Consider the following 27,634-nt stretch of genomic DNA (forward strand, 5'->3'; position numbering starts at 1 on the left):
TTTGTCCTTTAAGTAATTAGTGAATGAAAAATAATTAGATCAATAAACGAAAAAATGACTTTGATACTTTTGAAGTATTTGCTCAAAATAATATAAACTTACGTTGATAACGTGTTATAAAACAAAAACAAATAAAACACTAAAATAACAAGAAAAGGTAAATGAAGAGAAACTAACAAATATAGTATTTTTCTTCATATAACTTACATAAATCCCATAGTTTTAATATGAAATTACAATCTATCCCTCATTAGTTTGTAATTACATTAATCCCTTAAAAAGTAACATAAACCGGACACATAATATGTAGCTCAGATACATTAAAGAGTATCTCAGATACATTATAACATAAATCAGATACATAATATATAGCTTGGATACATAATATGTAGCTCAAATATATTAAATACTGGCTCAGATACATTAATACGTAGCTCAAATACATTGAAAAAATAAGAGATTTTAGATATTTTTAGAAATAGAAGGAAATATTGAAAATAAGAAAAATATAAGAAGTATATTCCAGTAATTTTTCCCTTTTCTTTTCTTAGTAGTAACAATTGGATTATTTCTACCATCTTACTTGGGCATAAGAGCATATATGCTATAGTATTCGGGCCCATTTACTTTCTTGCTTCCCATGTGTCATGTAGCAGAGATGTATCTAAGGGGTGATGGAGTTGACGTGAACTCATGTTTTTCTTTCAAAATTATATATAATAATATTATATATTTTTTAAAAGTATTGAAATATAGATGTGTGAACCCACACTAGGAGTATTACATAATGCGATAATGACTAAGTGCGCCTCTTTACGTGAGGTTAGAAATTTGAAATTTGTATTTATCTTGATTTTTTTTTCTTTCTAAAATTAGATAACACTTCTCTAAGTGGTAATTGGTAGCACTTTTGAACCTATAATATTAAAATTTTAACAGTCTTCAGTAGTAAAAACCTAAATATCGAATAAATCAATTTTATATCTTAGATCAATCTTTTTGTAATAGTATACCCATCATCTAAAAATCCTGAATACGCCTATGCTAGAATGCTTTTCGAATGCATAATCAAGTTGTGGTGTTAGGACTTACGTGTGTCAATCTCAATTAGGAAGAACAAGGTTCTCCACACCCCTTGAGATTCTTGTAAGTAATGCTTGAGGTTTTAGTAACGGACTCATTCAAATCCATATTTAGTAAAAGACTAAAAGTGCACCCCTAATTATCCCCACACCTCCTTATTTATCATGTATGTCTGTGTGACATTATTTTTTTTCATCCCCCATTTGGATAGGCTGAAAAAAATAACTTTTAAATCAAATATAAAAAGTCAAACTTTAAATGACCTTTAAGTCAAAAAATAAAAAGTAGGGAGTCCTACTTTTGGTTTATAACTTTTTTTAAGTCATTTTAAACCTATTTTAAGTTATTTTTAACTTTGTCAAACACTCTAAAAAAATAAAAATGACTTAGAAGTAGATTTGACCAACTTTTAAGTCAATTTAAACATGCTCTAAGAGCCTGTTTGGATTGGCTTAAAAGTTGGTCAAACCTACTTTTAAGTTAGGTTTTGACTTCTGAAAGTGTTTGGCAAATATAAAAAATAACGTAAAACAAGTCAAAAATGACTTGAAATAAGTTACGAAGTGTTTGACAAGGTAAAAAATGACTTAAATTAAGTCAGAAACCAAAAGTAGGTCCCCCCTACTTTTTTTTTGACTTAAAAGTCATTTGACTTTTCATTTTTGACTTAAAAACTAATTTCTTTTAAGCCAATCCAAACGGGATCTAAGACTTTTTCAATCAATATAATCCAACCATATACAAGTTGTTATCGTCCTTTTTTTTTGTTACACCAAAAGATAATATCTTAAATACTGATCAAAGTGGATAAAATGACATAAATAGTCATTTAACTATAGGAGTAGAACTAAAATGGTCTCTTAACTATACACTTACAGATTTAGTCCTTTAACTATTCAAAAACTTATCAGCTTTGGTCCCTTAACTATACACTTACTGATTTTAGTCCTTTAATTATAAATTTACCAATTTTAATGTAACACCCCGTATCCGAAACAAACCAAAAAAATGCAGATTTTGAGAAGTTGCAGGTGCAACCCACGGTTGCCATCCACGGACCGTAGGTCAGACCACGGTCTGTGCTGGTGGTCCGTGGTTCGCCACTGCAACCCCTCCCCAGCCAGCTCAGAAAATTGGTTAAGTCTCGACTCACGGACAGACCCACGGTCCGTAGATCAGACCTCGGTCCGTGGTCTGTGTCCGTGGATCAAGACCTCCTTTACCCAACCTCTGACATGAACTACGGTTGACCAGCACGGACCGTCGTTCGATCCACGGTCCGTAGGTCTGACCGTAGATCGAAGGTTAGCAGCCAGTTAGCTGAAAATTCTGATGGGTCAACTTCAGATGGTCATAACTTTTAGCACAAAATGAATTATGTGTCCCATGACCTATGGTTAGATAGATAATTGAATTATCTTTCCAACGCCACTGAGTTTGCTAAATTCCGACCTCCGAGTAAAAAGTTATGCTCGTTTTAGTGAAGGCCTGTCGAGCAGGCTTGACTTACGGACGCAATCTACGGACCGTAGATTGACCTACGGCCCGTAGGTCCAATCCGTAGGTCACTCCGACAGCAGTTAATTCAGGGGTCTTTTGGTCTTTTCCTATTTCGTTTAACCCCTAAGATACGTCGTTTAGACCCTAAATCATGAGGTTTTAATTAGTTTAAGCCTAGAAACATAACTAGAACTTACCTAAGTCAAATCATTAATCAAACTTAGAAGAATTAGAAGCAAGAGAGGAGAAAAAGGTCAAGAACCCTAGTTCAAGAACGCAGCAAGGTTTCTTCAGTTCCAGCCCCGAAATCGAAAGATTTCTCCGTGGAATTCGTCACCAGGTATGTGGGATTTCACTAGTGGGTTCCTTTCGCCCATTAGGTCCCTAGAATTCAGTCAGATTCTTGATTCCATGATTATGAACAGACCTAGGGTTTCTAGAATTTCAACAGATCATCATGAATTAGTTATTTAAATGTTCCAAATCAGATTATCATGTTATTGCTCAGTTTATCGCATGAATTTCAGAACCCTAGCTATGTATTTCTTTAGTTCTTGAATTACACATGCTAGGTCAGATATTTCAGTATTCAGTTTTACATGCCTCAGTTTATGAATGCATCATTATCAGATTAATTGTTGCATTCTCAGTTTGCATGTTCAGTTTCGAGCTATCCAGTATTTACAGAAATTCAGTCATAACTAGTTAACCACTTAATTCATTGGGAGTAGCATAATACCGAGTTGGACTAGGGTTTCAGCGTACCCATATAGTCCCAGAACTACGAGCCACGTAGGTGTAAGTCCCCTCTGTGGGCAACATCAGTTTAGTGATCACGCCAGCATGCCTCTATACCTCTGGCAGGGTATATTGGGTCCTCTCGATGGGGCGTATACATCGGACTCCACATTTAGCTCATGTGGTTTTATGTCGGTTATTAGTAGCTCCCACAGTTCAGTCAGACTCTATTGCATTGACCACATTTACAGTTCAGTCAGTATTCAGTCTCAGCATGTTATAAATTTGGTCATTGCATCAGTTAGCTCAGTATTCAGTATTTCAGTATCTATATCATGTTCAGATTATTTCATTGCTTTATTGCTTTGTTCAGTTATATGTTATTTCAGCTTTACTCTATCCTGCATGCTCAGTACCTTTCAAGTATTGACGCATACGTGGGCTACATCTTCTCGTGATGTAGGTTCATGTTCTCAGCATCCAGATCACGCTTAGATTGATTCCCGATCTTCAGTTCAGCAGAATCAGTTGGTGAGTCCTCATTCTTCGGGGACAATAGTCATGAGTTTCTTTTCAGTGTTTTAGTCTTTAGTTTCAGTTTTGCTAGACTTAGCTGGGGCATGTCCCAGCATTTCTAGTCAGTTTAGAGGCTTATTTCAGACATAGTTAGATTCAGCTTAGTATTGAGTTAATGACTTCTTTGTATTAAACTCATCAGTTTTCATATATCTCAGTTATAGTATATGGGTATTCCTCATCTTTCCAGATTTATTTATGAATTAGCTTCCGCATCAGTTTATTATCTTTAGTATGCTCATGATCATGCCAGCAGGGTTAGCTTGGGATCACTTGTGGTCCTAGGTCCCGTGTCCGCATCTCGGGGGTAGCTCGGGGCGTGACATTTAGTACTTTAATTATTCAAAGACTTATCAAGTTTGGTCTTTGTCCATTTTTTAAATACAAATAACCTAGGTTTATATTAACAGAAATCTTTGTGAAATTTAATCTTTAACCCATTTTTTAAGTTGTTTCTCTATCCCCCGCCCTTTTTTCTTCAAACTACTCTTGTGAAAAGAACAATAACGTCAACGATTCAAAATAAAATTAATGAGAAAAGAAGATATAAGTCCTAATTTTATTCAATGAGGATAAAATTAGGCATAGAATTGTTGTTAATGACTTGAATATGCTAATCAGTGCGGATTTTATTTAATTTACTCAAATTTCTTTACGTAAAATAAAATGAATAGAATAATAAAATTGATCTATTTAAAAAAATAAAAAAAATTACAAATCTATCATTTTATAAATTTCAATTTCTGAAAAATTAAATAAATTTCGTTCAATGAAGTCGTTGGAGTACAAACTTTGAATTTAACGGGTAATAAACTTTTTATTCTTATAATAAAGTTTAGCATATTCAAGTCATTAGTAGCAATAATATGATTCATTTTATCCTCCGTTAAATAAAATTATGACTTATATTTTCTTTCCTCGTGAATTTTATTTTAAATCGATGAGGTTAAAGTTCTTCGCATAAGGTTAATTTGAAGAAAAAGTAGCGGAGAGAGAGAAACAATAGAAAAAATTGCTAAAAGATTTAATTTCTTGAAACATGAATTCCATTAATATAAACCTAAGCTATTTGTGTTTAAAAAAAAATGGACAAAGACCAAAACTGTTAAGTTTTTGAATACTTAAAAGACTAAAATTGATAAGTTTATAGTTAAGGAACTAAAACTAGTAAGTGTATAGTTAAGAGACAAAAAATGATAAGTTTTTGAATAGTTAAATGATTAAATCTGTTAAATGTATAGTTAAGGGACCATTTTAGACCTAATCCTATAATTAAGGGACTATTTATGTTATTTTCTCGATCAAAGTGCAACCAAATATGTTATTCAAAATACTTTTTTATAAGGACTTTAATGTATAGTATAGAACCAAGACAATTCGAATCTAAGAAGTCTTTAATTAAGAATGAAGTACTAGTATTTATCACTTCACTACAATTTTTGTTGGTGACTTTTTTCTTAATTACTCAGCCATAATGCATGGAAAAAAATAAATTTATGAAGTAATAATTAATTAAATTGAGGTGATTTGACTAATTGTTTGAACAAATTAAATCATATTGCTTCAGTTTAATCCTAATTATGTATCTTTTAAGGACAAGGATCACAATTTATAAATTTAATAATTCCACTCTTCCTATATTTTCCTTTCTCTAAGCTTTATTATTTATTATTTATAAAATAAATCCTAGCCTTCATATTTCTTTCATAACCACATGCAACAAGCGATCAAAATTTATCAGATTAATTTGAATTCACGTCGATAATGATGAAAGAGGATAGATCACATGCACCATTTTTTATTTTTTTTACACCAATCACATAGTTAGAAGTCACTAATTCAAGTAATAAGATTCATGTCAAAGTAGAGATAATCTTCTGGTACATAGATCACATATATAACGTGTGCTATGAAAATAATTTTGATCACATATTGCACCCTTTACTTCTCTTTAAACCTATTAAACATTCAAAATTCACCGATTTAACTAATTCAAATTCACGTTATATAAGAATTATAAGTCCAAAGTCTAATTAAAAGACATGTTTTTCCAAGTAAACAGATCAAAAAGTCCGGTTCTCAAAAACTTTTGGAATCCAAAAGATATTATATCTCCATATTAGACCTTACTTCTATCTAGAGAGAATGTTTCTAACCGATCACCTGCTTAAATAAAAGCATTCCAAAGTATATCGAAACATAAAAGAACACAGAAACAATTATGAAGTTGATATGAATCAAAAAATAAAAACTCATATCAGTTTAAATAAAATAATAACATACGTATCATATATTTATTAAATTGATATAAACATATCAGATGTGAGTAGTAGTTTTGTTTTCCGATAAAACAGGTGATCGGTGAGAAACAAGAGTTTCTTTGCTAACCACCGATCTATTTCAGTATAGGCAAATTTAAAACTAACACTTCCACAACACATGCATGTTGAGAAAGAGTGCAAGTTTAAAATACGCATGTAGTTTCGGTGAGATCTTTTCGCTCTTAATTAAATATTTAGAATTTGAATTTTGAATATGATTTTCTATATATATTAGGAAAAATTGCCCTTATGCAGTACGAATATTAAAATACTGAACAAAAAAAAACCATGCATATTATATTGCATCTAGGATTTTAAGTTTAGTTTGGTACATTAACAGATGTAGATTCAGAATTTCGGAAAGATGGATGCATACACTACTACAAAGAGATAGATTCAAGATATAAATTTGACGAGTTCAATTTTTATTTTTTTGATTAAATAGTAGTAATAAGTTTTTTTTTACGTATATAACTATGATTTTTTTTTCTTGTTCCATGCACAAAAATATATCATCTAATTAAACCGTAAAAACTTTTGAAGAAAAAAAAAACCATATAGAGATTTGATTTATCATATATATATAAGGAATGTCGAGAATTGTAGCTCAATCTCTTTATGATCAGAGACAAATGGTAGAAATGTTGTCGCCCACGATTGCTCCGTTGTTGAACAACGTCGGAGATCATGTCACCGGCGACGAAGCTGAAACTCCAGTTCATCAAGTTCTGACGATGCAGCCGCAGAACTCTATTCCGTTTGTACTGTCATTTAGCAACCTCACATATAGCGTGAGAGTTCGCCGGAAAGTTGCATTTCCGGCGATATACGGTGGCCGGGCAGAGGAAGCGCCGGTCACGAGGACGAAGGTGCTTTTACATGATATATCAGGAGAGGCGCATGACGGAGAACTACTCGCAGTGCTCGGCGCGTCTGGTTCAGGGAAATCGACTCTGATCGATGCGTTAGCTAATCGAATTGCGAAGGAGAGCTTGAAAGGGGAGGTAAAATTGAACGGCGAGAAATTGCATACGAAGTTGCTGAAAGTAATATCGGCGTACGTAATGCAAGACGATCTCCTTTATCCGATGCTTACAGTGGAAGAAACGTTAATGTTCTCAGCAGAGTTTCGGCTTCCACGGACTCTGTCGAAATCGAAGAAGAAAGGTAGAGTTCAAGCTTTAATCGATCAATTAGGACTCCGAAACGCCGCCAAAACTATAATCGGCGATGAAGGCCACCGTGGAGTCTCCGGCGGTGAAAGACGGAGAGTTTCAATCGGAATCGACATCATCCATGACCCGATCATCTTATTTCTCGATGAACCTACCTCTGGTCTCGATTCCACCAGTGCTTTCATGGTGGTTAAAGTTCTTCAGCGAATCGCACAGAGCGGAAGTATTGTGATAATGTCGATTCATCAGCCAAGTAATCGAATTCTCGGTTTACTTGATCGATTGATCTTCTTATCACATGGACAAACTGTTTACAGTGATTCACCGTTCAATTTACCCCAATTTTTCGTGGATTTTGGTCATCCAATTCCAGAAAACGAGAACAGAACAGAGTTCGCGCTTGATTCAATCCGCGAACTCGAAGACTCACCTGATGGAACAAATAATTTAGTTGAATTCAACAGAAAATGGAAAAATACTAATCGGAATTCTGCAACAACGCCGGCGAGATATGATTTGTCATTAAAGGAAGCAATAAGTGCAAGCATTTCCAGAGGAAAATTGGTTTCTGGTGCAACGAATGATGCTGCTAATCCTACTGCTATGGTTCCTACTTTTGCAAATCCAATATGGACCGAAATGGTTGTACTGTCAAAGCGATCATTCACAAACTCATGGCGTATGCCGGAGATTTTCTTCGTCCGTTTCAGTGCAGTAATGGTCACGGGTTTCATCCTCGCGACCATTTTCTGGCGGCTCGACAATTCCCCTAAAGGCATATGGGAACGCCTTGGGTTTATCGCATTCGCAGTGTCAACAACTTACTACATATGCACGGAGGCATTGCCCATTTTCATTCAGGAGAGGTACATTTTCATGAGGGAAATGGCTTACAATGCTTATCGGAGATCGTCTTATTGCCTCTCTCACGCTTTGGTTTCGCTACCAGGTTTGATATTCCTCTCTTTATTGTTCGTGACCCTGACGTTCTGGGCTGTTGGCCTAGACGGTGGAGCTTCGGGCTTTTTGTTCTACTTTTGTGTCGTTCTAGCTTCAATCTGGGCGGGGAATTCATTCGTCACTTTCCTCTCTGGTGTCGTTCCTCATGTCATGATTGGGTACATAATTGTAGTTGCATTACTCGGATACTTCCTCCTCTTCAGCGGATTCTACATGAACCGCGATAGGATCCCATCTTACTGGATATGGTTTCATTACCTCTCGCTCGTGAAATACCCGTATGAAGCAGTGTTACTGAACGAATTCAAAGACCCCACGAAATGCTTCGTTCGTGGGGTTCAATTGTTCGATAACAGCCAACTGGGGGATTTACCAAATTCAATAAAGGAAAAATTGTTGGAAAATATAAGCGAAACATTGAACGTAGCGATAACAAGTTCCACTTGTTTAACCAGTGGTGCAGATATATTGCTGCAGCAAGGGATAACTCAACTGAACAAATGGAATTGTTTGTGGGTAACAATTGCCTGGGGATTTTTGTTTAGGATTTTGTTTTATTTCTCTTTGTTATTGGGAAGTAAAAATAAAAGAAGGTAATACATAAGTTAGATAACATGATATCATAATAATGTACTCAAAGATAATTTTGAATGTCATATTTTCACGAGTTTCATCTCAAATATTCATCTGGATCCACCTTCTTTGTAATAGTACCTACAATCCATCTTTTGTAAATCTTAAATCCGTGTATGCTTATGTACCAAACCGAAATTTGAATTCCTCAATAGAGCAAAAAATTCCATGTCTTGGAGGCTTACATTACAATATCTTAGTATAACATTGTTATAAAGCAAATGAGGATTCACAACAAAGTAACTAACTATCCTTCCCTTACATATATATAATGAAGTAACAACGCATAGCATGTTTTTATTTTTGTTTATCATCGATGTTCAATATTTGTAATGAGATTTTGGTTAACATAAATTTGCGATTGTTTCCATACTCAAGCAGGACTCGAACACAAAATCTTTCATCTAGGGTGTCAACACGCATATATGTTTTAAACTTACACTCTTTGTCAACATGACTAGTACTCCACTCTTCTCCATCCAAATTTCAAATATTTCAACATGCATATGTTGTTGATGTGCTTGTTTTAATGTGCCACACTGAAATAGTATAGTAGTTACCAAGGTCACCTGTTTTCTCACCAATCACCCAGTGACGGATCCAGAAATTTTATTTCATGGGTGCTCACTTATTTTTAGTTTGAGAATTGCTATATAATGTGGGTGCTTAGTTAATACATTTGAATAAATTATTAGATATTACAAACAAATATTAGTGTTTATTGCAAAAAGCAATGGGTGCTCATAATTCATAACATACATCCGCCACTGCAATCATCCCCCTCACCCCCTTATCATATTGAAAAATTTACTCACACTCGATATATTTAATAAAGTTAACACACTTGCAGTTGTGCTAACTTTATATTTTCGTGTTTGATTTTTGAATTCGTGCTTGGAAATTCCTCTGTCCGTAAAACGTTCATTATGAAAAGTGATTCCCTCTTTAGAGCTCGATTGCATACCAAATTTCTGATCAAGAATAAAAATATGAAACTATACTAATTTTGGTGGTGTTTAACTTATTTTCTATGCAAATGTTACATTGTTTTCTAATATGTCTTATTTTGGTAGCCTAACCTCATTGCTTTTTAATACCGTGGAACAAAACATTTCTAATGCAAGAAGGAAATTTTGGTTCTTATAATTCTTATGCATATATTATTCTGAGTTTCAATTTGTTTGTCGCTTGCTTTCTTTTATTTTAGTCAATTCTAAAAAGAATGTTTTTTTTTTGGACAACTTTTTAATTCTAATTTTTCACATGTAACATGTTTAAGATCATAAGATTAAAAGTTATTTGATCAATTTTAGTATTCTACATATCTTACAGTTTAGCATGACAAGATTCAAAAATCTTCTTTATCTTTTTAAACTTTGTGTCAAGTCAAAACTGGACATACAAATTGAAACTAAGGGAGTACTCTACATTGAATCTTCTTGGCTTATTCTTAGTGCGTTTACTTATTTATATTTTGACTTTCTAGTTAAAAATCCTCTATCCGTGCATGATTCATCCAAAATTGTGCCGAAAAATCTCATTTTGAGAGTAAAATGTTCCCTATAAAAAGCGATCATATTTTCAGTACTCTCGAATATGAAACCTTTATAATAAATGAGCACTTGCTAGTAGGGGTGTACATGACCGGGTTGGTTCGGGTTTTTCAACTATCAAACCAAACTATTAGTGTAAAAATTTTAAATTTATAAATCAAACCAAACTAATAAAATTTGGATTTTTTCGGGTTTTTCAACCTCGGGTTGGTTCGGGTTTTTTAAATACCAAACCAAACCATTGTGTCTAATTTTTAAATTTATAAATCAAATCAAACTAATAAACCTCGGATTTTTTTCGATAAAGTTTGCATACAAACATATAATTAACTTGTGCTCCAAATATTTCTTTAGTCCAACAAAAATACAATTATCTAAGGTGTTTCTTAAGAAAATAACACAAAATATGAATGAGTGATGACACTAAAATATCCAATAAAAATTAATAATGAAATCATCATATAAAATAAATATTGCAAAGTCATAATGAAAATGATCATAATTTAAAAGTACTAAATCACTAAAATAAGTTTAATAAGTATTAGTTACATTACTAAATATTTAAGGAAAATTAAATATTATTGTCGTTCTTATTTCTTAGTGTTGAATTGATTTTCTTTTTGCATTAGTATTAATTTGATTTTGATTTAAGTTTTATTATAATTATGAACATCTATGAAATATAATCTTTATTGGACCATTCCAAATTTTAAGTTTTAAACTTGAAATAATATATTAAAAGATAAAAACTATGAAATAGTATAAGAAATATTTTAAACTTATATCAATGTAAATATTTTTATGTATAAAATAAAATTTAAAAATTACATATATAATGTCGGGTGGGTTTGGTTTCGGGTTGTTTTTTTTTAGTTAAAACCAAACCAACCCAAATATAGTCAGGTTTTTTTTTCCAATACCAAACCAAGTCAAACCAAACCACTAGTCGAGTTTTTTGTTTGATTTGACTCAATTTGCGGTTTGATTCGATTTTCGGTTCGGTTTTGTACACCCTACTTGCTAGTCATCACAACATTAGGATTGTGGGATCCAGTTAGGTTATAACTATTGCTCAAATTAGAATTTGGTTTGATTAATTGGTTCTTCAATTATATTTAAGATGATTGACTAATTAATTAAATTAGGTCATGGTAAAGCTGGTCCTGTGGATTTATTAATTAGGTTTATGTGATCTTTGATCCAGAAATTAATTACAATTAAACATTCAACAAGCAAAGGTCACATATGTTAAAACATAAATAAGCTATTGGAAAGTGAAAGTTGTCCATGATAATTCAAATTATGTAGTATGAACGTAGATAAACATAATGGGCAGGAAAATTCTTTCAATTATAGGGAAGGTATAGAATTTTTTTCTTTCGATGTGACGTTCAATAAATTTGAATTCGCTCTCGTAAGTTCCACTTTGAGGAGAGGAGTAAAGCAACTCAAATTCGAGACATTTAAGTAAAGATGAAGGAGTACTTATTACTGTACTACAATCTATAATGATGCTGAGGTGTAGAATTGGAACTTTTTGAATAAGAAAGAACATAATTGGTGAGCTACTAACAAAATTAATGTAGATATCATATTTTCTTCTAATAATTTCTAAAGATATATAATTAATAGAAAAGGTTGGATAAAATTGACACTATTAACACTATTCGTATTGCAAGAAATTTTTAAAAGTTAAAAAAGATTTTTGATATGTAAATCAAATAAGTGCAAAGTATTTCCTATGTTCTATTTTACAATTCAGAATACCAAAAAATAAATTTTCTCTAAATTAAGAGTGATTTATTTATTTATTTATTGCAATTATACCTTTACCATTAAGTAACTATTTTTAAAACTTATTAATGAAGTACTATTTATACAATGTATATGCTGTCAAATGTCAATATATAAAGCTTAAGGGGTTATTTGATTGATGGGATTATAAGGATAATAATTTCGAAATAAAATATGAGATAATTAATTATTTTATTCTATATTTAGTTACGGTCTGTCTACAGATATTGATTAATCCCAAGATTAGACCTAAAACCCAACTTCAAAAAACAATAATATGTAATGAATTACAAAAAGAAAAAGTAAGTATTGAAATTATCTTTGAGTACATACTATGATATTATCTCTCGCTTATTATTACCTTTTTCTTGTTCTTACTTCCCAATAACAAGCAAAACTAAAACAAAATCTTAAAGAAAAAATGTGGAATTTATTATTTTTACATTCAACATTTTGCTTATACTGTCCAACAACTTCTCCTTTAATGAATTAATTCGACGACATACATCTTTTTTTCAATAATTACTAAAGGTAATTAAATATAGTTATATAAATCCTTTTTTTCTTAAATAATTCATAGTAATAGTCTCTTATTCAGAACAAACTATTCCAAGTTTAAATAATGTCCAACAATTTTGAATTTAACTATCAAGTTTGTTGAAATATGATCATCCTTCATCATTTTTTGAGCTTGCACCAACTTTCTTTTGCTTTAACTAGATGTATATCTAACTTACACACATGCTTAACACCAAAATATATATATGTGAATTTAAAATGTTTTTTTACTAATTAACAAGGGATACAACGCAAGAAATATATCACGGATCGCGTGAAATGTATGTGTGATGCATGTAAAAGCTAGTTTTATTGAACATATATTTGAGGTCTCTTATTAAGATTTGACTTTTATGCCACCAAATTCATTGAGCAATATTTAGATAGGTAAATAAAATAATGAATAGTTAAAGTATAAAACTCATAATTTTTTATTTTTTTTTACTATTAACTCTTTAAAAACTATACAATATATAGTCATACAACGTATCTTAGGAAATGTGGGGGCAACAGTACTAAAAGCCCATCACCAGCCATGAAACTATAGTCATGCAAGTTCTATTAAATTTTCAATTGCAAACACCTTTACACCTAAAAGCCAAATTTATAAAAACAACTTACAATGAATTACCAACAAAAAACAAATAGTATTGAAAGTTATCTTCAAAAACATTATTATGATATTTATATCTAGCTTATTATTACCTTCTTTTGTTTTTACTTCCCAATAACAAAGTGAAATAAAACAAAATCCTAAAGAAAAATCCCCATGCAATTGTTACCCACAAACAATTCCATTTGTTCAGTTGAGTTATCCCTTGTTGCACCAATATATCTGCACCAGTCATTACACATGTAGAACTTGTTATCCTGACGTTCAACGTTTTGCTTATACTGTCCAACAATTTCTCCTTCAACGAAATCGGAACATCCCCGAGTGGGCTGTTATCGAACAATTGAATCCCACGAACGAAGCATTTCATGGGATCTTTGAATTCGTTCTGCAACACTGCTTCATATGGGTATTTCACGAGCGAGAGGTAATGAAACCATATCCAGTAAGACGGAATCCTATCACGATTCAAGAAGAAACCACTGAAGAGGAGGTAATACGCGAAAATTGCTACAACAATTACGTATCCTATCATGACATGAGGAATGACACCAGAGAGGAATGTGACGAATGAATTACCAGCCCAAAACGAAGCAAGGACGACAGATAAATAGAACAGAAAGCTCGAAGCTCCGCCGTCTAGGCCAACAGCCCAGAAAGTCAGGGCTGCGAACGAAATAGAGAGGAATATCAATGCTGGTATCGAAACCAAAGCGTGAGAGAGACAATAAGACGATCTCCGATAAGCATTGTAAGCCGTTTCCCTCATGAAAATGAACCTCTCATGAATGAAAACGGGCAATGCCTCCGCGCATGTATAGTAAGTTGTTGACATGGCGAACGCGAAAAACCCAATCCGTTCCCTTACACCTCTAGGGGAGTCATCGAGCCGCCAGAACATGGTAGCGAGGATGAAACCCGTGACCATTACTGCACCGAAACGGACAGCGAAAATCTCCGGCATACGCCATGAGTTTGTGAATGACCGCTTTGACAGTACTGCCATTTCGGTCCATATTGGATTTGCAAAAGTAGGAACCATAGAAGTAGGATTAGCAGCATCATTCGTTGCACCAGAAACCAATTTCCCTCTAGAAATGCTTGCACTTATTGCTTCCTTTAGTGACAAATCATATCTCGCCGGCGTTGTTGCAGAATTCCGATTAGTATTTTTCCATTCTCTGTTGAATTCAACTAAGCTATTTGTTCCATCAGGTGAGCCTTCGAGTTCGCGGATTAAATCAAGCGCGAACTCTGTTTTGTTCTCGTTTTCTGGAATTGGATGACCAAAATCCGCGAAAAATTGGGGCAAATTCAATGGCGAACCACTGTAAACAGTTTGTCCGCGTGATAAGAAGATCAATCGATCAAGTAAACCGAGAATTCGGTAACTTGGTTGATGAATCGACATTATCACAATACTTCCGCTCTGTGCGATTCGCTGAAGAACTTTAATCACCATGAAAGCACTGGTGGAATCGAGACCGGAAGTAGGTTCATCGAGGAATAAAATGATTGGGTCGTGGATGATGTCGATTCCGATTGAAACTCTCCGTCTTTCACCTCCGGAGACTCCTCGGTGGCCTTCATCGCCGATTATAGTTTTGGCTGCGTTTCGGAGTCCTAATTGATCGATTAAAGCTTGAACTCTACCTTTCTTCTTCGATTTCGATAGAGTTCGTGGAAGCCGAAACTCTGCTGAGAACATTAACGTTTCTTCCACTGTAAGCATCGGATAAAGGAGATCGTCTTGCATTACGTACGCCGATATTACTTTCAGCAACTTCGTATGCAATTTCTCGCCGTTCAATTTTACCTCCCCTTTCAAGCTCTCCTTCGCAATTCGATTAGCTAAAGCATCGATCAACGTTGATTTCCCCGAACCAGACGCGCCGAGCACTGCAAGTAGTTCTCCATCACGCGCCTCTCCTGATATATCATTCAAAAGCACTTTCGTCCTCGTGCTCGGCGGTTCATCTATCCGGCGGCCGAAGATCGCCGGAAAAATATTTTTCCGGCGAACTCTCACGCTGTATGTGAGATTACTGAATGACAATACAAATGGAATTGATTGCTGCACCGGAAGTTCCATTGTCAGAACTTGGTGAACTGAATTAGTTTCAGTTTCGTCTCCGGTGACATGATCTCCGACGTTGTTCAACAACTGAGCAAACGTCGGCGACGACATTTCTAACATTTGTCTCCGATCATAAAGAGGTACGCAATCTCTTACTGGTGATACATTTTGAGCTACAATTCTTGTCATTTTTTATATGATGAAAATTTTGTGTATGGAAAGAAGAAAATAATTAAAAGTTTGGCCTCTAATTTAAACTAGTGAAGCTACTCATCTCTATAAGAAAAAAATAAAAAGAGCAGACAGCCTACTATAGGTAGATTATGATCTTAATTAGTACTACTACTACACTAATTAATAAAGGGTTGGTTATGAAAACATATTAATTGTTGCATCATGCATGCATGGGTTCTTTTCATTTAATATAATGATGGTCGTGTACGACCTAACTTGGACAACTCAGCTAATTTCATGAAATATCTATCGCCTTTCACTTACGTGTGTTCTGATAATACTTATGGGGTTGGCTTGGCGGTTGTAAATAATACTTCTTTTGTTTATTTTTACTTGTCTTGTTTTATTTTCGAGAGTCAAATTGTATGGAGTTTGATTAATATATTAATTAGATGCATTTATTGATCATCATATTAATATGAGAAGATAGATGCAACTTATAACATTTAAAATATTAAATAAATCTAATATTTCTTTCATTTCAAATTAATTGAATTTTTGAGGTGCTTCACACCCTTTAAGAAAAGAATATATACATAAATTAAACATAACTTTTCATTTTTACTCTTATTAATTATTGTCAAATTTATGATTAATATAACTTAACATTTATTATAATAACTAATGAAGGGTAAAATTGAAAGATTATTCTACAAATAGTCTTAAAGATTGAACAATCAAGTTTATTTTGAAAAATGAAAAATGTCTCAACAATTCAATTAATTTGAAATGGAAGGAGTACAATTTAGGTTCGAATTCTTTCGATCCAAAATAGTTAACTTTTTCTATTTTACGCACTCCTTAATAAAGTTAATTAATTCACTAATCAAATAATCATTTAATGTGATTACCCTTTTAGTTTTCCATGATAAAGTTAGAATTTGAAACGAAAAAACCATTAATGTGAAAATGTAACTTCGAAAAAGAACTTCTTGAGCTTTAAAAAAATTATTTATTTTAGATCGTTAAAGAATAAAAGTGCTAAAGATTTATTTATTTTGAATCGAAAGTCAAAGTATTTCATATCAAATAAAATTATGTGTATTAAAAATGCGAAAATTGAACTAGCTAATACCAAAAATAGAAATCTCTTTATTAATTATAATAAATACATATTATATTTTTGGGGGTTTATGGTTTAAGAGGGAGGATATATTATAAAATATATTTGATGAATTTTGGAGGATCAGGATGGGGAAGAATTTTTATACCGTAAGGTGTGGAGATGACCTAAATTTTCTAATTTTTTATCTACACGTCTGGTTTTACTGGGGTAGGCGTGGTAAGGGGTATGGGTAGGGACAATGGGTAGTTGTAATTTGAAGAAGTTGAGGTTATGTGGACACAAAGGATTTTTTTTAGTTTTCGTTCAGTACCACATTAAGGTCCGACTATTTTGAATTTGCACCACGTAGGAATATCTCATTCAGTGGGAAGCGCTCCTTACTAAGGATTTTTATGCCCAGGGATCGAATTTAAAATTTTTGATTAATGATGGATCGTTGCCCCATCCGTTGCACCACATCTGTAGGCGGTAAGGATGGTCCTTTTTAGTTTTCTTTTTGGTGTTTGGTATCTACATTAAGGTCCGACTATTTCAGATTCGCGCCATGTAAGGTCTCATTCAGGGGAAGTGCCCCTTACTAAGAAATATTTTATACCCAGAGCTCGAACCTGAAATTTGTGGTTAATGAAGGAGCAACCCTATTCGCTGAACCACGACGTCTGTAGGTGGTAATGATGTTTTTTTTTAGTTTTCCGTTAGGTGTCTAGTATCTGCATTGAGGCCAGACTATTATGAATTCGCGCCATGTAGGATCCCATTCATGGGGAAGCGCTCCTTACTAAGAATTTTTTTTACTCAGGGCTCGAACTTGAAATTTCTTCGGTAGGCAGCAAGGATGTTTTTTTTTTAGTTTTTCGTTAGATGTATGATATCTACATTGAGGCTTGACTATTCCCAATTCATGCCACATAGGATCCCATTAAGGAAAAAATGCTCCTCACTAAGAAATTTTTTTATATCCAAAACTCGAATTTGAAATTTTTAATTAATGAAGAAGTAATCCTATCCATTATACCATTTCAGTAGGCGGAAAGGATGGTATTTTTAATTATGTCAGATTTCTTATAAGTCTTCGTATTTTAATTTTTAGGTATGGATGGTAATCTACTGATAAGTAGACTACTATTTGCGCAAGACATATATGGGTAGAAAAATACATCAAAGAGTTTTATGGATTTGGTCATAAAAATTACTATTACTATTATTTTTTATTTTTATTTTTTTGAGAATATCTTTTTTTCAATTTATTTGAAAATAAGTATTCTATTTGGCTATGAAAAAATTAAATTAAAAAAATAACTTATAATTTGTTTTTGACTTATTTTTTTTTACTTAACGTTCAAATATGAATATTATTCTAAATATCCTTTGCAAAAAACATAACCAAACTCAACTAACTCAATAAATTCTAAATAAAGTTTAAAAAAATATTTGAAATTTATGGTCAAATATTTGCTGAGTGCTTTTCTATAATAATTATATAAGAAACTATTTAAACATACATAACTACTATTTTGGAGTTGTACCTGTTTGTTCAAATTCATTGTATTTGTTTGCTCAAATTCGATATAGTATCGATCAATTTGCTTTATATTTATCAAATACATTATATTTGTTCGTTCAATCTAGTTGTATCAACATGTATGATTATCTCTTTTTTTTACACACTTCTTAAGGATACATTAGTTAGCAAAGAATTTAAATATTTAATTCTTATCCGTAACTTAAGGAATAATCTCTCTTTATCAAATATTTATATTTAATTGAGGCATGTATAATTTGTAAAAATAATAATTATTAAAAAAATATGAAAAAAATAATCTTTATATCTTTAAAATAATAAATAATTTGGGATAATTATTATATACTCCCTTTACTTTATATTAACTAAATTTTTGAGGTTTTTTTCATTGTTCAAAATAATTGAATTATTCAAAATTTAAGACAAATGTTTGAAATTATTTCCATATTTTTCCTTTCATTTATTGAAGTTTTATATTTTCAAGAAGATAAATTGCACTACTTACAAAGTTATATTTATAATCTCACAAAGGGCAATAGTGAAAATTATGATTTAAAGTATGTCTTGAAATGTTTTTTTTAATAAGTGTTTATTTCCTCACAAATTTAATTAATATGAAATAAAATGAGTAAAATATAATAAATAATTTGAGACGAGAGCAATACATTTCTTAAACAACAGGTAAATGGAACCTGATATCTAAACTTGTACTCCCTCCGTCACATTTTATATGTCATCCTTTTCTATAAATAGTTGGTCCATAATGGAGTACTTGTCATTTTATAACATCAATGCATAAATTATCATATTGTTCCTTTTTTACCATTGTGAGTTATTAACCTTGAAAATATACATTTGACCAACTTAGAAAAACTAAGTAAATGATTCATGTTCATTTGTTAAATTAATCAATCAAAATAAATTACTTAATTCATGTTCATTGATTAAAAACTTGAGTTCCAAAAAAATTAAATAAGGGTAGAAGGGTAAAATTACATCATTTCTTAATGCAAGTGCAAAGTAAAAAGGTGACATATAAAATGGGACGGAGGAGTACTATTTAATTTTAATTATCATGCTTTAATTGTTTCTTCTTTTATATAGATGTGAATAAATTGAACATTGTAGGTAATTTATTGTTGTTCATAATAATAATAGTAGTAGTAGTTGACTAAAAGAATTTATGATGCTATTAAAGGATGTTGAACAAGTAATAAAACACTTACAAGTTTGGCAACCCCTCCTCATTAATAAACCTAACAACCTCTTAACCACTTTTTGTGTTTTAAAAATACTTACTTCTAGAAAAGAAAAAAATATTTTATTATTTCACCCTTAATTAAATATTTTAAGAAAAGAGTAACTTTTTAATGATGTAAAACTCCATATATTAAAATAAATATAATTTTGTAATTAAAAAAATAGTTCCATTATGTAAAATATAATTTATTTTGAAATAGAGTGAGTATTGCAAAAAAATTTAACCATTGTGAATTCCCACATTTTTTTCATTTTAAAACCCGTTCAACACTCATTAAAATGAAGGCTATTACTAACTATCCTTACCCATCTAACTATCATTAATATGATATTAAATGAATTTTACACGATATAAATTTAGATTAATCATACCTTATATAGATGTGTGAGAATTTGTCCATTTTTATTTGTTCATATTATTTTGAATGTTCAATAATACTTGTTTAATTTATAAAATCAATGAATAATTTATCATTTTGTGTCTATTTTATCCTCATTATTATTAAATACTATTCAATTTTTTAATGTTTAGATGACTTATATTTAATAAGGGTAATTTGGTAAAATTATCACTATCAGTTACTACTTCTTAATCTCTATGTCAAATATGTAATGAACAACAATTGTTGGACAAAAATTAAAGGATACCTATGACCTAGATTAGAGTTTGGCAAATTGAAAACACTTTCTCCGTTTATTTTTATTTGTCATTTATTTATAAAATAAATTTTCATTTTTATTTGTCACTTTTAACATATCAAGAAAAGAGAAATTAACTTTCTCCATGTTTTACTTTCAATATCAAATAGTTATTTTTCAAGGCCTAATACACAATATTATTTAATAAAGTGACAAATAAAAATGAATTGGAATAGAAAATAGTAACATCTAGCAAGAACACAAATATTAGTCAACTAGCCAGCTCTAAAAGTTAATGTTGCTTTTGCTCAATTTATTGCCAGCTCAAATATATTTCTCCATTTAAGACACGCTGCAAAATACTCCCCGTTTATTTTTATTTGTCTAGTATATTAAAAAAATAATTGTCTAATACTCCCTTCATTTTGAAAATAATTAAATTGTTGAGATACCTTTTAAATTTCATTAACTTAATTGTTTAATCTTTAAGACTACTTTTAGAACATTTTTTCATTTTTATCCTTTATTTAGATTTTCTATGTGATGAGTTCAAGAAAATTTATTTGCTTTGAATTATTTTAAAGATTAATTTTACAATAATTAATGCAAGCAAAAATGAAAAGTAATGGCTAATTTATGTCATAATTTTCTTTTCTTAAAGGGTGTGAACACCTTAACAATTTAATTATTTTGAAATGGAGGAAGTAATATTTGTTTAATTTAGAAAATCAAGAGATAATTTTATCATGTTGTGACTATTTTACCCTTAATATTAATACAATTCAAATATCTAATACATTTTCTAAAACATTAAATTTAATATATTCTAAGGGTAATATAGTAATATTACTCCTATTATTTATTACTCCCTCCATTTCAAATTAATTGAATTGTTGAGGTATTTCACACTCTTTAAAAAAATAAGATTAAGACATAAATTAGGCATAACTTTTCATTTTTACCCTTATTAATTATTGTCAAATTTATGATTAAAATAACTAAATATTAATTAATCACTAATTCCAATACTAACTAATGAAGGATAAAATTGGAAGAACACTCTAAAAGTAGTCTTGAAAACTGAACAATTAAGTTAATTTGAAAAATAAAAAATGTCTAAATAATTCAATTAATTTGAAATGGAGGGAGAATTTCTTAAGGTGTGTGTCAAGTTAATAATAGATAACTATTGTTGAATAAAAAGAATATGATCGAAGAATGTAGTGAATTTCCACCAACTTCAATTAAAGATCTCAAATTCGAATTTTAAAATTTGAAAAATTCCTTATCAAACGCGCTTTTCTGCATGAACTTGCGGTAAAAGTTTCATACACGTTGGTCACTTTTTAGACCAATTATTTAAAAATTAAATAACCAATGTTTGAAAGTTGATTGAAAAGTAACCACTTTTGATGTGAAAAAAATTTAAAATAATGGCATGGATTTCGAACCTATGCAATTTCCAAGTACAAAGGTTCAATATAGCGTGTGTGATAGGAAAAAATGACAAATATATCTCGAACTATCATAAATGGTATATAAATATCCTCCGTCATACTTTTCGTTCATTAATGCCCCTGCCGTCCAAGAAGCCGTGCACATTTACGGTTTACCCCTCACTATTTGGTACACGTGGCGCAATCCTAAGGCTCAACTCGATTTGACCAAATAATTAACACAAAATTCAAATACCTGTCCATTACCCATTTAACCCACCCCGATACACCCATTACCCACATTGGAATTTGATGTTCATGTTCGAGAACCCACATAGAAATCATGAACATTTGTTGAAATCTCAATCTGAATCGAAATTTTGGGATTGTGGGTTGAAGAATTGAATTTGTTTTTTGATTTTAGCTTAAGAAGAAGAAGATTCCAAAAACTTCGTTTCCAAAACTTTGTTTCCATTTGGGGAAGAAACATAAGCTGTATTAGCTCAGAATCCCATTTTCCTTTCATGAGTTTCGTTTTTTTCTTGGAAAAACTATAGAATATGGCAGACATCAATATACATTTAAAATAAATAACTACAATTTATTTCTTTTATGTTATATGGATATAATTACACAATAAATAGCAAAGTTAATTATATACAAATAATCAGGATAGTTATTAAGTTTTAAAAAGAAAAGTTATTATTACAAGGATAACTAATTAATGTTTAGGCACGTTTTATGTGATCAGTTTTTGATGTTTACCCTTATTAGTACTTTCTCTTTCATCAATATCCCTATATCACAATTTTTTTAAATATTTTTCTCCCAAATTCCTTTCAGTTTAAGATCCTTTTGAAGATTCTAGGAGCAATTTTTGTGTTTTGAATTCATCAAGTATCTTTTAATTGAATTTTTCCTCGTTTTTATGAAGATTATATTTGTATCTATATTTTCATCTATTTTTATAGGGTCTTGATTGAAGAATTATTTTGTTTTCTCCATTACAATGGTTATAGTTATAAAATAAAATAGTAGGGAAGAACATGAGCAAAAAGAGATTGAGGTTTGTGTGATTGTCAAATTTGTATATCGTAGAACACTTATATACATAGATACTTGTATTGTATATTAACACAAGTTGAAAAGGTGATTTGTGAATACAAGTATATTTGGATACATAAGTAATCTATCCAATTTAAAAGATTAATTAGGCAATACAAGTATAATTGGATACATCAATACTATATTTTTATAAGCAAATACCTGAGTTAACACCAAGCCTCAAGTAGTACAGGAAAAACTTGACCAAAAAAAGATTGACGTTTGTTGACTTTATTAATTTTTTATACAGCCGAATACTTACACACATTGATACCTACACATTCTATTATTTTCCATTTTTCTTATTTCTAGGTTGTCCAATGTATCAATCTTTTGTTTAACAACAATGTATTCATAAGTATACTTTATTGGTGTATTCATTTTTTGTTTAACGACAGTGTATTCATTTTTCAAATTGTCGTGTTCATATGCTAATTGTTATATTTTACCTTGTTTGATATATTAATACATTAAGTTTTTATAAATACTTGTGTCCTTGNATACCAATTTGAATTCAAAGTATACATATGCTAATTGTACAATTAATACATTTTCCTTTTTTAGTATCAAAACTGTATTAGTGTATAAATAGAAAAATAAAAACATATACAAAATACAACTAGAAAAAGACATAAATTGTAGTCATTTTTTTAAATAAATAACATACTTATAGCTGTTGAATTTTAATAACCCTATAAATATAGTTATTTTTGTAAATTGCTCTTTTTTCTTTGCAGAAATTGAAGATAATTTCAAGATTTATTGCGTAATTTGATTGAAATTTTTCAGGTTGAAGTTTGATGTTCATGTTTGAGAATCCTCAGTGTGTTGAATTCTGATCCCAAAAACACTGATTCAAAATGTCATTTGTTTTTGGGATTGTGGGGTTGAACAATGTTCAGATTTGAATTTTTGGTTGTATCGGGTGGGTTAAATGGGTAATGGGCCGGTATTTGAATTTTGAGTTAATTATTTGGTCGAATCAGATTGAGCCATAGGATTGTGCCACGTGTACCAAATAAGTCTTCCGTTATAGTGGGGGGTAAATGTGCACCGCTTTTTGGACGACATTGACACTAATGAACGAAAAGTATGACGGAGAGTGTTTATATACCATTTACGATAGTTCGGGGATATATTTATCCTTTGTCCCTTCCTAAAAATAGAAAAGATCCTATTGGAGAGTCGATAAACCTTGCAATCCGAAGATCTGTATTTAATATGATGTTAATACGGATATTAAACACCAAATAAAAAATACTCCCTCCGTTCACTTTTAATTGTCATAGTTTCTTTTTTTTTTTAGAGTCAAACGATATGAACTTTGACTAATATTTTTGATGTATTTTTAGCATATTGATATGTAAAAAATTGCAATTTATAGTACTTTTCGTATAGTTTTTGAATATCTAATTTTTTTGTTTAAAATATCAAATTAATATAATCTAATTTATTTTCAAAATTAATCAAATTGACTTTCGAAAAAAATATAATATAACAATTAAAAGTGGACGGAGACGGTAAGTATGAAGTCTTGGAATTAGTTTGGTCACTATTTAAGAAGCTACCGGTAGTTGTATCTTTCCCAAACCAAACTACTAGCTCCCCTAATCTACCAATTCCATGTTCAAAAAATATTAATGCACTAATAAACATGTAACCATTGACATTTGTAAAAAATTAGGCAAGAAAGAAAAAGGCAATAAGTAGATGGTTTACTAATGTTAAAAAGGTTGATCACCTTTTAAACAAAAAAGAAAAGAAATTAATGCAAATATATTCCTTATAATATTTATTTTGTAGAATAAATATATATAAATAATTTCATACAAATTGTTGTATCAAATTTATTGCAGTGTATTTTAGGTAATAACTAATTTCCTTGTGCATCATTATTTGTAGTTGTCTTCGTAAACTATAATATTATCAGTATACAAAAATTAAATTCATTCATAATTCAAACTCTTATGCACGAACAAATCAAATTAATAGTTTGGTACAAGAAAGATAAAATTATTTTTTAATTTTTATTTATGTTTGGTTGATCAATTTTTTTGAAAAATATTTTCTTTAAGAAGCCAAGTTTCTTAAGAACAAGGAAAATGATTACAGGAAAAACAAGTTCTACAAGTAACATTGCTTATTATTGTGTCCTTACTCCTCTCTACCCTTCAATTCATCTCATTTTCATTTCCACTATCGTAACCCCCCATCCCCAGCCTCCACCCCACTTCATTAGTATTTGACTATATTATACCATATATAAATATCTTTAGTATAATATTTTTTATTTACATATCGAATATAAGAAATCAAAATATGTAAAAAGAAAATTCTCTTATTTTTCTAAAATACATTTCCCTTCGTATCAAACATGCATACTATACCTTTTAACATATTTCGAGGGAGGTAAATCAATGAACCGACTTCTGACAAACGAAGAACACAAACCATAAAGAAAATTTATTGATCTCTTGCATGTGAACGATTTTAAAATTTTCTTTTATCTTTTTCTAATATACTGATCGAATAATAAATTCAATTAAACAATATGACAACATGTTATCAAAATTCAAGTCTCAATCACATGCATGGGAATGACTTCTTTCAACAATATACATGCATGAATACAAAAACAAAACAAGAAAAAAATAATTAAAACTTTAGGTCTAAAGTCTTCCTCACCATCCTCTATTTCTCACCAACTTTTCAAAATTTCCTTATTTGGGTTTGGCTATAGTGGTTACCAATCTTTGTCTGTTAAATTCACTATTCAATTCTACAAAACATATCACAAAAAATTATAATGGGGTGGTTAGGATCCCTCAATTTTTAATTAGAAGTTTCGAGTTTTGAGCTTAATGTATAAAAGAAAATCAATCCTGAAATGAAATATTTTCTTCTTAAAAGGACTTTAAACAACGCAAATCTGAATTAATCAATATCTCAATATTAATATCGAACACTGAATAAAAAAAATCATCATTTAAGTTGCTTCCTCCAAAACTCGTGACCACCCCTACCTCACCCCACCCCACCCCCACAACACACACAACCTTATTTTTTTTTATAAAGAATAAATAAGGTAAACTTTTATTTATACTGGGTGTTTACACCAAGTATGAGGTTCTTCCCAATACAACAACTTTACATCAACGAGATAGGAATTATGTTCGTCTATCCACGTACATTCTATCCTTCATAAACTGTACATGTAACATGTTAGATTACACTGAATATATCATTAATGAGTATTTACATCAAGTCAATTAATAAATATAATATATTTGAACTTGCATATACATAATACACCCTCTAACACTTACTTATAAGTCCTTAGTCATGGCGAAATAATAGTACTATACATATTTATTTTAATTTGTTAATTTTTATAAAAATAAACACCCAATACAACTAAATATTTACTTTCCCTAGATGGGAATAGCCAGAGTAGTGTAAGTCAATAAAATTTAGATCATAAAGCATTTTGGTTGAAAGAAAAACTCAAGATATATCCAAAGAAAATATATAGTACTCCCCCATCCTATTTTAATTGTTATCCTAAAATTATCGTTGATTAATTCAGATTCACACTTTGTCTGATATGATTTCTTTTCATTTTTAGGGCTCGAACTCGAGACCTCTAATTAATGATGAAAGAATCTAAATCATTCCATCACAACTCATGTCGATACAGATATACATTTTGGATAATTAACAATTATTTCCTCTTACTCAGGGTCGACTCTATGCTTTGGCAAATAAGGCTTTTGCCTAATTTGGGGGCCCCAAATTTTATCAAGAATAAATTATGTGTTAAAATTTCTATAGAACTAATTGATTATTTATGATAAAAAGTATAATCTTTTTTAAATATATTATTTTACCCATTTTAACATCTTTTATACTTTGTTAAAAATAAGAATTTGTGAAAAGTGTTGAACAAAGTGAATTACAATTTTTTTTTAATTTTAGTTTCAGGCATTACTACAACCATATTAAAATGGGTATACCAAGTCATCAACTTCTTGCATCAAATTCTATGGTTCTAACTCTTATCTTTATTTAATATTTGTCAACTTATTACTTATATAATTGGAAAAATTACTTAAATACACAACACTTCTATACCTATTCTCAATATTTCCCTACTCTTTTACTAAAATACAAAAATCCCTTATTTTCCCCCAATTCAACTTAACCGGATACTTTATTAGTTTAAGTATCCGCCCATTATTAATTAAAGTATCCGCGCTGCTATATTATGCATCCGCCCATTAATTAAGTATCCGTGCTGCTAACAACTTAATAATTTAAGTATCCGCCTGTTATTAATTAAAGTATCCGCGCTGCTATATTATGCATCCGCCCGTTAATTAAGTATCCGTGCTGCTAACAACTTAATAATTTAAGTATCCGCGCTGCTATATTAAGTATCCACACTGCTATATTATGTATCCGAAAAATACTAAAAAAAAGGATTTTTGGTAATTAATGAAAGAGTAGGGAAAGGAAGTAATTTTTTTCTTATACTATGTCATTTGCCAAATTTTTACTATATAATTATGTTAACAATTCATATAATAATTGCCTCACTGAAAGGATGTTTTTCAATGTTGAGTTGATAAAATCTTACCTAAAACTAATTACTGAAAAAACAATATTAAAATACTAATAATTTTCATCTAAATAATGTAAGAAAAATAAACTTTGAATAAATACGTACATGAAATTTGTTTATATTTTAGGCCCAAAATTGAAATTTCACTTTAGGCTCCCAATCACGTTGAGC

At 30.7% G+C, this 27,634-nt stretch overlaps 2 protein-coding genes across 2 annotated transcripts; one reads left to right on the forward strand and one right to left on the reverse strand.

Moving 5' to 3' along the window:
• The first annotated feature begins 6,808 nt into the window (after positions 1-6,808).
• Positions 6,809-8,950, forward strand: LOC125856196 (ABC transporter G family member 1-like). The gene has a single exon (XM_049535742.1). The coding sequence runs from the start codon at positions 6,809-6,811 to the stop codon at positions 8,948-8,950; it is 2,142 nt and encodes a 713-aa protein (XP_049391699.1).
• A 4,602-nt stretch (positions 8,951-13,552) lies between these two features.
• LOC125854627 (ABC transporter G family member 6-like) lies at positions 13,553-15,787 on the reverse strand. The gene has a single exon (XM_049534213.1). The coding sequence runs from the start codon at positions 15,768-15,770 to the stop codon at positions 13,593-13,595; it is 2,178 nt and encodes a 725-aa protein (XP_049390170.1). The 5' UTR covers positions 15,771-15,787; the 3' UTR covers positions 13,553-13,592.
• Positions 15,788-27,634: the final 11,847 nt, after the last annotated feature.

The sequence above is a fragment of the Solanum stenotomum genome, chromosome 2 (genome assembly GCF_019186545.1).
Source record: "Solanum stenotomum isolate F172 chromosome 2, ASM1918654v1, whole genome shotgun sequence".
Taxonomy (NCBI): domain Eukaryota; kingdom Viridiplantae; phylum Streptophyta; class Magnoliopsida; order Solanales; family Solanaceae; genus Solanum; species Solanum stenotomum.

Excerpts from the sequence above, each read along its gene's own strand:
- LOC125854627 (XM_049534213.1), bottom strand. The coding sequence starts at position 15,770 with ATGACAAGAATTGTAGCTCAAAATGTATCACCAGTAAGAGATTGCGTA.
- LOC125856196 (XM_049535742.1), top strand. The coding sequence starts at position 6,809 with ATGTCGAGAATTGTAGCTCAATCTCTTTATGATCAGAGACAAATGGTA.